Source organism: Mesitornis unicolor, unplaced genomic scaffold (genome assembly GCF_000695765.1).
Source record: "Mesitornis unicolor isolate BGI_N332 unplaced genomic scaffold, ASM69576v1 scaffold8102, whole genome shotgun sequence".
Classification (NCBI taxonomy): Eukaryota; Metazoa; Chordata; class Aves; order Mesitornithiformes; family Mesitornithidae; genus Mesitornis; species Mesitornis unicolor.
Window position 1 is genome coordinate 8325 of NW_010168451.1, and position 11085 is coordinate 19409.

Consider the following 11085-nt stretch of genomic DNA (forward strand, 5'->3'; position numbering starts at 1 on the left):
CCGGCGTGGGGTCCCCTCACGGCCGCCGTTGCGAGCGGGGCCTGGACGCAGTCACCACAAGCGGGCGTTTCCACAGCAACACGACGGAGCCCTTCCTGTTCCCCGGCCTTCACGCCCTTGCGTGCGTCTGACGTCACATCCGGCGCCGCGGGGCAGGGGGTGGAGCGAGGAGCGCGGGCTGTCCCGCCCCGCCCTGGTGAGCGGGACGAGTGGGGGTGATATCTCCTCAGGGCCGGGGGGGGTCCCGGTTCCGCCGCCTCTCCCGGGGCACGGAGGGGCTGGGGGGCCCCGGGGCCCCACTCCCCCCCACAAGGCCTGACGGCGAGGTGGTGGCGCCGTTGCCCGCTCTGAGGCTCGAGGAGGGGCACCAGGCCTGGTGGGGGGTGGCCGGTGGCCCCGCTGGTCCTCCTCGAAGGGAGGGCGGGAGGCCTGGTGGCAGGGTAGGTGTCCTACACCCCCCCAAAAAAAAGCCGCTCAGGGTGGAGTACAGCGTTGGATCAGGGCGGTTGGTGCGTCTTGTTTACCCTCTAGCTTTCAAGGGTGAGGCCTGGGTGGTCAGTGGTCCTGCAGCCCTTTGCAGGGCTCACAGAGGGGGATCCAAAGCCTGGTTTGCTTAGCGGTTCCTTGAGGAAGTGTATGAGGTCTGGGGAGCAAGTAGTGCTGCCGTCCTGCTCCACGGTTCAGGTCCTGCCCGTGCTGCAGGGTCCTTTCCATCAGGGTGTTCTTTGGAGTCCCAGGGCCGGTGAGGTGATAGCGGGGTGCAGGTGATGGCCTGCCCTTGTCTCAGGGCAGCTGGGCCGGTGGTGTACTGTCCCCAGTGCTGTTGGGAAGTGCAGCTTGGCAAGGAGCTTCTTTAAAAGTCTGTTTCGTGGGGCAGTGTGCAGCTGAACCACACTTGTGTTTTGTAGGTAGTGAGAAACAAGGACAGCGGCACTGCACTTGATGGTGGTGATGTGCTCACATCTTGCTTTGTTCTCCTTTGATCAAAGCCATGCAGATGGATTTATTCCAGTAACTTTCAGTCATATTGAGGTGAGGATACACAACACTGATTCTCTACTGTTTTCTGACCTAGCTTTTAGCAGTTCTGCCTACAGGAGTGGAGTTCAGTCCTGCTTCCTGCAGCGCTCCCCTCTAGGCTGCGCTAGAACCCTGCAGCACCTACACCCGTGCTCCAATTGCTGGCTTTTTAAGACAGAGGATGTTTGCTGATTCTACCTCCTGTCCTGTCCCCTCACCCCTCCAAGAAATACACTCAGTTTGCAAGGAAGTAACTCTTTTTATTTTCTTTAAAGCTACCTAAGCAGCCTGGTGCCTGAGCATGTGGTTTGCCTATTGCTAGCATCAGAATTTGGGCTGGCAGGTTTGCTTAGCACAAAGCAGAATATAGGTTTGAATGAAGTTGTTGTGTTTCTGCAGAACCAGTGTAAGAATAAGGAAAGTTTCTAGCTTACTATTGATGACTGAGAACCGTACGCAGGTAGAAGTAGGGCAGATGAAAAGTTAAATATGTTAGTTTGGTAACTTCATTTTTACAGTTACTCCATTAGATACAGCAGGAAACACATACGTGTGGAAAGTGAGAGAACTTTGGAAGATCAGTTACCATGAGTTGGTAGTAGTGGTGCGTTGCTTTCTGTCAAATGATCTTTGGTTAACTTTGAGCAAAAGTGTGACTGCTGCTCTTCTGCATTTACTCCCGCAGGTTTGGACAGACCTTTGTCAAGATGTTGGCATTTCTGAAGAAGCCAGTTGTGGTTACTGTGGAGATAAATATGAACCTCGTGGCATTGACTGTGATGGGATTAATAAGCCGTCTTTGGGGACTTTCCTATCCACGGGCTGTAGTGTGAGTAGAATATTTTATTTACTACTTGAATGATAACACGAGACTTCTGTTCTTAAAACGTTTGTGAATAAGAATGCAGGAGTGGAAGTGCAGAGCTTGCCTGATGTCAGCCTCTATAAATATGGTGCTAGTGTTTCCCTAATAGAAACTCCCGAGGGGAAGGTAAAGGGGCAAAGCAACTGTGCTTCATTGTATTCTTAGCTTTCTGCCAACAAATGGGTGTTTCTTTTCTTAGTATCCCTATAGCCTGCAGAATACTTCCAGTTAGATCTGACATATTTCTGCCTCTTGTATTTCAGTTTCGATGAAGTTTATTATGGCCAATTTGTTTCGCTCTACATGAAGAGGATCTTCTTTGTGGATGACAGTGGCCCACCTTTTGGCCATATGCTGCTGGCTTTGGGAGGTAGGGCGTCTCCTGAAATTGGCAAGTGTCTTTTGCCTGTTGCTGTGAAAGAGAGAAGTGCTGGTCAGAAAAGAGATGTCAGATCCTGTTGCTGGAGAAAAGCACAAGATTCTGCTGTGTAGAGAATTAGGATTTCCATTATTTAGTATTGTTAGGGGACTACTGCATGAGTACTGGGGAGGTGACAGAGTCGTGTATCTGTTACCTCATTATTATCCAACCCTTTGGATAAAGAGAAAGTTAAGAGGAAAACTGCCAATGACTAGAAATAGCAGGCAACAAGCAGACTTTCAGGCATGAGCTCCTTTCTGTAGCTGAGATATGCACAACATAGAAGTGTCCGTATGGGAAGGAGATTAAATATAGATGTAACTTTGTCCCTGAGAATCTGTTGTTTCCAATTTATAGTCTTTGTGCCTCTGCACGTTATCAAATGCTGCTGCAAAACAGTACGAAAGGACCCTTTTGGGAGAGAGGCCATTCATGCATACAAAAGCTGTGTGTTTAGGAAATGGCTCCAGGGCCAACTTAGCATCAGTTTTTATACTTGTTTTGAGACTGGAATTTCTGAATTGTTGCTTATGTTGCAGGTTACTTAGGAGGATTTGATGGAAACTTCTTATGGAACAGGATTGGAGCTGGTAAGAGCTGATTTTAACTGTCTCGTTATTTTGAGAAAATAAGCAGTATTTCAAAGGCTGACAGATTCCTTTTGCCTGACTAGTGGAAATAATGCTTTATCTGACACCTTAATTTCTCCTCCTAAACAAGTCTTCTAGAGGTCTGTAAGAGAAGTTTAAGGCACTGGGATTCCACAGCACAGATTTTTTGAATCAGTTAAAATAGTTTAAGCAGTACAAGATGGACAATAAATTAGTGAGAGAAGGAGTTATATTCAGCAACTTTTTGTAGTCATAAGGAGTTCTGTATTGATCCATCTTCTCTGCAATTAATAGTTCCCAAATTTGTGCATCACTGTTGTCTTTGTTTCAGAATATAGTATGAACATTCCTGTTTGGTCCTTGCGACTCCTGCCAGCACTGGCTGGTGCTCTCTGTGTGCCTTTAGCATACCAGATTTTGGTAGAACTGCAGTCTTCCCACTGTGCTGCACTTGGAGCTGCTCTTCTGATTCTCATAGGTAAGATTCTTCCCCTGGGCCTTATACAGGAGGAGAAGGGTCCTTTTTCCCCTTTGGAATTTTTAGGGTGTGTAAAAGGCTGGAGTAGCACCTCCCCACAAAATCCTAACAACACGTTGGGACTCACTTTCAGCCCTGGCCTGTGTCAGTCTCTGCTGAGCATCTCACATCCCCTCTGTCCTCTGCAGCAAGCTGCCATTCTAGGCCGAGGCTTTATATATGTTCCTTTCATTACTAAGCAAAGTGGGCAGCCTTAACAGCCTCACACAAAACCACGTTTCTTGCATCCAAAGAAGCCCATACTCTTTTCCTCAGAGGTTTACAAGATGAGTTAGAACATACTGATTTTTAACAGCAGGATAACCCTGTGTACAATCGGAGCTCATCAAATTACTTCACTTCCAAACTGCAGGCAACCAGTATGCGTCCTTAGCACCGTGATCTGACAGTGTTCTGGTGTGTAAAACTCCATTTTTATTCTCTGAGAGTCTGCTGGCAGCTGCCTGAAAGGGAAAGCGCCTCTCAACAACCTTTTAGCAGTCTGATAAGAGAAGCCTCTCCTAGCTACTGACTGCTCTGATTCGGGCTCAAGGAGTCCTGCACAAAGCAGCTCCCTTTCTTGAAGATTTGTCATCGTCCTCGTTGCCTGCTGGGGTCATTGCCTTGACTCTCTTCACCTGGAGAAACACCTTTCTGGATTTACCAGCATTGATTTTATTTGCCTTTCTAGACAAGCACAGCATCTTTATCTGCCAGACTTTACTGCTTGCCCACCTCTTTGGCCTTAGAGACATTTATGGCTGTGTACTTTGCTCTTGCTGGAAGGTTTTTTTCCCTTTAAACCCAACTCCTCCCTATTACAGGCAGTAAGATTGCAAATGAATTGGCAGTCCTGTCTGTTGGATAATGTGATTGTCTGAGATAGCACTTGCCTATAGATAAGTTTCTCTAATTTTATCTGTCTCTCTTTTCCAACAGAGAACTCTTTGATCACTCAGTCAAAGTTCATGCTCCTGGAATCAATATTGATTTTTTTCATACTACTTGCAGTTTTGTCCTACCTGAAGTTCTACAATTTACAAAGGCAGAGGTAAAGCTGCATTGTTTCCCATCCTTTTGGATATAGTTGTGATGTTTTTTCTTGTCACAGGCCGTGCAGGTTGTTTTTTTTTTGTAAATCACTTCACCGTTCTGCAACTCACTTCATCTGTCTGTAAAATCCAATGCTTTGACCTCTCGTATGACTCCCCCAGAATTTTTCTTTTCTGAGCAGTGTTAAAGACTGTTTTAACTGGTAGCAAGATTGTATTTTTTTATTTTATAATAAAAATAAAATCTCTTGGGAGCATTCCTTTGCCCACCTAGATTTTTTAATTGGAAAGTTTCCTTCTGTGCACAGAAACACTGATGATAAAAGGTCACTTAATGCTCCTTTGTTACTGTTTACAGGCACTGAATTTAGAAATCTTTGTCTCTTTTCTTGTAACTTCACATGTTCTCTGATCCTTGCAGAGGACTGAGTAATCTTCAGTAGAGTAAAATAATCTTTAAACTGAGCCCAGCAAGTGATCTAATACATTTCTTTTATCTGTAGTGTCAGAAGGCAGGTAGCATTCAGTTTTGCTTTTCAGGGCACAGAGAAGCACATTTAACAACACCCTGTAGGTCAGGGCTGAGAGTCGGTGGCATGGGAGGTTCTCAATGAGATACCTCTGAGTAGAGTAAGGAGTAGTGGAGTCCTGCAATTTTTTTTCAAGTTAAATTACCTGCATTCAGGATCCTAAGAAGGTGCCCAGCTCTCACCAGAACATCCTTTTCTTTGTCCTTTTATTTAAGGTCCTTCTCTGGAAGCTGGTGGTTTTGGCTTCTGTTGACTGGAGTAGCTTGTTCTTGTGCAGTTGGGTAAGCGATGACGCCTTACTTTGTTTTAGTAAGCTGACTTTCCTGCCTGCCATCTGAGGTATCTGTGAGGCTTTGGATTTTGAAGAGTGACTCTTGGTGCTGTTCTGAGCAGACATTTCCATGACTTTTTGATGAGTTAGATTGTTTCCATAGAGAGGATGTCAATTTGCAGTAGGCAGTGCCAGGCATTAGAGGGTACTGTCCTGGGAAGAACTAAGCACATTTCTCGGAGGTGGCTTTGTGTTATAAATTAGCATCCACATTTTGCCTCTCCCTCCTAGTTGCCTCAAGCTTCAGTAAGTCTGAATTTAGGACTCTGTGCTTTGTGGTCTGCCACCTTGTTACCAAGAAGGTTCTCTGTGACGGTGTAATTTAATGTAATTGGCAAACAAATGGTATCTTCTGATGTTAAAGCCTTGAAGCTTATTTATGTTGTTATACCAAACTTGTCATGGATCTGAGTCCCTGGACTTTAATGCATCCTGTTCAAGAGATAGGTCGAATGTTTATGTCTTGTATTAGGTAACTGTGTAGTTTTTAACTTCATTTTTTATGCACTTTCTTCTCAGAGTGAAATATATGGGCCTGTTTACCTATATGCTGCTCTTGACCATTGCAGGACTCCACTTCTGGCACATGATAGGAGACCAGAACTTCTCAAATGTAGGTAGCACAACACGCAAAACATGTTACATGTCACTTTTCAGTACAGGAGCCAATCAGGAGCCTTGCAAGCCCACAGATAACGATGGTGTCTGTAGATGGGTTTTGTACTAAAATTCCTTGTCGTAGTCTGCAAACCCTCATGTCGTAGAGCAGTTTCCCACTGAAGATAGAGTTAAATTTAAGATAAGCATGTGTGTGTGACTGGTGTTTCTGCTCTTATCCATGTCCTGGTGATCTGTGGCTCAAAACCTATGCTGTCTCACAGACCTCCTGCTGGCTCCAGATCAAATCCTCATGGGAAGTTATCCAGCTGTCCATGAAATGAGGCTGAATGAGGGTGGTTGGGAAAACTTAAAAAGACAAACAAAATGAGCCAAGTGCACTGGTATTTTAAATATTTTTAACATGTGGAGCATGAAACCATTGAGTTCTCGGTGTTCTTCTAGGTTTCCTTGATGTGCCACTTTTTAGCTAGGGGCCTGGCCCTCATCATCATCCCGGTGGCAATGTACCTCTCCTTCTTCTATGTTCACTTGACCTTGCTGTATCGCTCTGGGCCTCATGACCAGATCATGACGAGTGCTTTCCAAGCCAGCTTAGAGGTAAAGACAATGTGGTCATGAAACTAATTTATTAGGGGAGAAGATGGAGAAATCTGTCTTCTGTTCACTGTTAGAAGTGCAATCTTGTTCCTTTGATCTTGCGTATTTATTCCTTCCATGTCATTTAACTACACTGCTGCTGTAATACTGCTTTAAGATGAAGCAATAATGACTGAAATCCTAATAACAGATAAAAAGCTTTTCCCAGTGAACCAAGAACAAGATTTTCCCCTTCCTACGAGAAACTCCACAGAAGTAGATACAGTGCTGAACTCTTTAAGTGATGACATTGTAGACTACAGGATAGCAGTATGATTTTCTGTAGAAGAGTGCTTAGTCTGTCTTTTAGAACAGCATGGCTTTAGGGATATTCCCGAATATCCTGTAGTCTTTCAGGCTTTGATATATTTACTATCTGCTGAGTATGGTGCTGCAAGACTTGATTTTTTGTAGATACAAGCAAATGAGAAGGCATTGTGCTAAGATACTGCTATGTTAAAATGATAGGTGACTCTTAATAGAATTTAAACTGCCTCTGAGTTGCTGCTGCTTCTTTCCACTTATGCTTCATTATGCTTCTCAGGGTGGGCTGGCTCGAATCACTCAGGGTCAGCCCTTAGAGGTGGCCTATGGCTCTCAGATTACTCTGCGGAACGTGTTGGGCAAGCCCATGCAGTGCTGGCTCCATTCTCACACGAATACTTATCCCATCAGGTGAGGAATCTGGTTTGGTCTGTATTGTTAAAGTATGCTCTGGTTCTTCACCTGCCAGTCCAGATATCTCAGTTTGGGTCCTGGCAATCTCTTTATTAATCCTTTAGAGCACACTGCACATGTACAGATTCTTTGTGCCCTGTAGGAGTGGAGTCAGTAATCTGGTGCTGGTTTGTATTGCTATGACTCCATTGAGCACAGAAGTGTACTGTTACACACCTGTGGGGTTTTTTTAACCTTATGTACAGGTATGAGAATGGCCGAGGTAGTTCCCATCAACAGCAGGTGACCTGCTATCCCTTCAAGGATGTGAACAACTGGTGGATTGTCAAAGATCCTGGAATGTGAGTATGCAAGAGATTTAAATGCCAAGATACTGTAAATATAGCTTCTGTAAGCTTCCAAACCCTATACAGGGCATAGATTAGATTGGACACAACTATTTGCTGCTTATAGGCATAGAGGCCATATGTGATCCTGAGCAAGTAATTTCAGCTGCAGAGTTGGTAAGGGTGGCTCTTTGCACAATCCTCCTCAATATGGTAAAAACATTACTGGGGACTCTGAAATTCTGTCTGAACTGCTCCTGCCAGGACGGGGGCTGTGCTGTGCACAAGGGGAACTTTAAAGACTCAGGAGACCTGTGGGAACTCTTCAGGTGCTTTACATGAAAGGGAAGTTCTGCTTTTTGAAGTGTGAGAGCTGTGACATCAGAGTGCCTTGGTGAGTGTTATCAAACTTGCATGAGCCTCAGAAGAGAGTAGAAATCACTTTTGCAGAATGAGTACTTCTTTGTATTTAAAGTGTGGGATGAGCTGTAGACTTTACCTCATCGGGAGGGATTCAAAGTGGGTGCCTGTGCCTGAGGCCTGGTTTGTGCTGAAGCGTTTTGCCATGGTAACTGTCAGTGAGGAGCAGGACTCCTGCCAGTAGTTTTTCCAGTAAAAGCCCTTGTATGATATCATTTCGTACTGATCAAAAAGCTGCTTTTTTAAAGTTTCTTATGTTACTCTGGGAACTGTATAAGGAGTTTTAACAGAAGGACTGTGTGCCATTATAAATCATGTCCACACTGGAAAGTTTGTTTATAGCGCAACCCTTTCAAGCAGGGACTCTTACCAGAACCACAGAAACCCAGCATCTTCTTAAAATTCTTCAAACTCAAGACTCCTGTGTGCCCTGGAGGATGTGAAATCCGTCTCTAGAAGAGTAGGCAGCAATTAGGTGAACTGCAGTGTTCCCCCTTGGCACAGCATGCCTTAGACCTGTCCAGAAGCAAGATGAGAGTTTGGCCTTCATGGTGGAGATAGTCATTGATCTCTTTTATAGTTCTGTCAAAAGTGACATCAGTTGTACTACGAACACCTGTCAGACCTCACTGGAGCACTTACTCATTTCACAGAAGCCACCAAACAGCTATGTGGTGGGAATAATCTGAACTTGCTCCTGGTTGACCTAGATTCAGACCACTGACCTAATGGCTGGGGTGTCAGTATCCCGTTACTGATCCTCTGAGTCATTCTGCCCTTGTCTCACCTTTGCCTTGACAAGCTTTGTTTCCATTCTGGTACAATCTATAGATTGCTTTAATTTCTTGTCTTACTGCCTAAATGTCTGTCCCTGCCTACAGCTTCTTGACCTAACAGTTTGGTCATGACAAGGTTGCATTATATATAAATAAGAATATAACGACTTCCTCTTGGGTGTCACTCCACCAGGCAGCAGCTGGTGGTGAGTAACCCACCCCGTCCTGTGAGGCATGGACACATCGTGCAGTTGGTCCACGGCATCACGACTCGGTATCTCAACACGTAAGTCCTTTCCTCATCCTCTGCTCTGCCGAGCCTGCTGGCTCCTGCTTTGTTGTCTCAGAATAACTGTTGAGGGGTTGAAGCACTGTGACCCTCGCATTCAGATGTTCTATAAACTGCCTATTAATGAATTCTTAAAATGGTGGGGCTAGGAGAGACCTCATGTGCTTGGTTAGTTACATAAACCAGCCCTGTGACTGAGAGAGAGGCTTATTTACTTTTTGCAGATCACTTGGCAGTGGGATTTGATACTAATTACGAACTGTGCGGTGGCTCTTGGCTGTTTCTGGTCTCTTCTAGTGGCCTTTAGAGGGGCTGGTGGTGGTTTCACCGATGTTCGCAGTTCACAATCGTCTGTAGATTCCTAAATGCACAGACTCCTTGGCGAGTCTTCATCCTTGCCCTTCGCTGTCTCTGCTGCAGGCAGGTGCAGATATTGCATATTTTATGTGACTCTTAACCCAGAGTCAACTCCCCTGACTTTGATGGCGTGCTCCTGCGTGAGAGGGATGCTCTGAAAGTTAGGAAGATGTGTTGGACAATCTGGTGTGCTGTGGCTGATTGCCACAAATACCTGTTTTGCGCAGACTGCAGTATGAAATTGCCTCCTGACTGCTTCCCAAAGGGTGTCTGCCTGTACTTGAATGTCACTAAGATTAGGAGGGGGGTTGTTCTGAGCTTGGGTTTTTTGCTATGTCCTTTCCAAACTTAATTTGTTCATTATTGGAAACCTCAGTGAACAGCGTCTCTGTTTGTCACAATCAGTGCTTGTTCTTCAGCCTGGCATAGCAGGCATCTGTATTGGCTTCCTCTGAGCCTGCTCCTGGCAGCTCTTGGTAGCGAGGAGCGTTCTCTTTCAGAGTAGACAGTGCAATGTGTCGAAATGAGCTACTTGGTTTTGCCTTATTACTGAATCTGGTCTAAGACAATTCAATACCTTTATGGGTTTACTTTTTATATGAATTTGGGAAATGGTGTTGGAGGATCTTACTTTGTCTTCTAGGCATGATGTTGCTGCCCCCCTTAGCCCCCACTCCCAAGAAGTTTCCTGCTATATTGATTATAACATCTCCATGCCAGCACAGAACCTCTGGAGAGTGGTGAGTGGTCAAAGGAGAGGGAGGAGCTCATCATGTTGCAGCAGAAACAGCTGAGACAACACGATGATCAAAAGGCGTCTTTCTGTTGTAGGAGATCGTAAATCGGGAGTCTGACACAGACGTGTGGAAGACTATTCTGTCAGAAGTGAGGTTTGTTCATGTGAACACCTCTGCAGTGCTAAAGGCAAGTAGATTTATGTTTATTTGCCTATAGCTTTTCCTCTGTGTGGTTCTCGTAATCTCATAAACTACGAATCTCTCTGCTCCAAAATGCCTAAACCACTAAAACAAATAACCAGTTATGTAAAGAAAACTAAGTAATAAGCTTGCTCAATGTGATAAAAGGGCAGCGTGTGTTTCAGGTAGTCATACTCGTACTTCATTCCTTTTCAGCATGCAGAGCTGTCCTGCTTCTTGAGAGGTTGTGACTGCTGTACACAACTGGACCTTAAATGCTGCCTTAGAAATGAATGCTGAGTCTGTGTGTAGTATGTGTCAGCAGCTGGAATAGTGAAGGATCCTTTCATAGAGTTTGCCAGAATACCTGACTTACAGCTGTAGCATTTGTTGAGACAGTGTTGTGCAGTGACTGCTCACATACTTCGTCATAGTCCCTTGCAGTGATCCACTGCTCAGGCAGGGCCTAGGAGCTGCCACCCTGAAGTTCAGGTTGGCAGGACTGTAAATTTACAGTCGTCTTTCACTTTCAGCTCAGTGGAGCATCTTTACCTGAGTGGGGCTACAGGCAGCTGGAGGTGGTTGGAGAGAAGCTGTCCAAAGGCTTCCACCAGAGCATGGTGTGGAACGTAGAAGAGCACAGATATGGGAAAAGTACGTCTTGGCCGTGTTCTCAAAACCAATTTCTGTGACGGGGAAGGTGGTACTGTGTGTATGT

At 45.2% G+C, this 11085-nt stretch overlaps 1 protein-coding gene across 1 annotated transcript in view; it reads left to right on the top strand.

Moving 5' to 3' along the window:
* The first annotated feature begins 908 nt into the window (after positions 1 to 908).
* Positions 909 to 11085, top strand: part of POMT1 (protein-O-mannosyltransferase 1) — a 13103-nt gene continuing 2926 nt past the window's right edge. The window contains exons 1-15 of the mRNA XM_010179013.1: positions 909 to 1032; positions 1706 to 1849; positions 2149 to 2255; positions 2846 to 2896; positions 3249 to 3395; positions 4374 to 4485; positions 5232 to 5297; positions 5867 to 5960; positions 6410 to 6565; positions 7149 to 7279; positions 7528 to 7623; positions 8998 to 9090; positions 10094 to 10190; positions 10282 to 10374; positions 10901 to 11021. Of these exons, the coding sequence (XP_010177315.1) occupies positions 1728 to 1849; positions 2149 to 2255; positions 2846 to 2896; positions 3249 to 3395; positions 4374 to 4485; positions 5232 to 5297; positions 5867 to 5960; positions 6410 to 6565; positions 7149 to 7279; positions 7528 to 7623; positions 8998 to 9090; positions 10094 to 10190; positions 10282 to 10374; positions 10901 to 11021 (1486 nt within the window). The 5' untranslated portion in view covers positions 909 to 1032; positions 1706 to 1727. The remainder of the gene's footprint in view (positions 1033 to 1705; positions 1850 to 2148; positions 2256 to 2845; positions 2897 to 3248; positions 3396 to 4373; positions 4486 to 5231; positions 5298 to 5866; positions 5961 to 6409; positions 6566 to 7148; positions 7280 to 7527; positions 7624 to 8997; positions 9091 to 10093; positions 10191 to 10281; positions 10375 to 10900; positions 11022 to 11085) is intronic.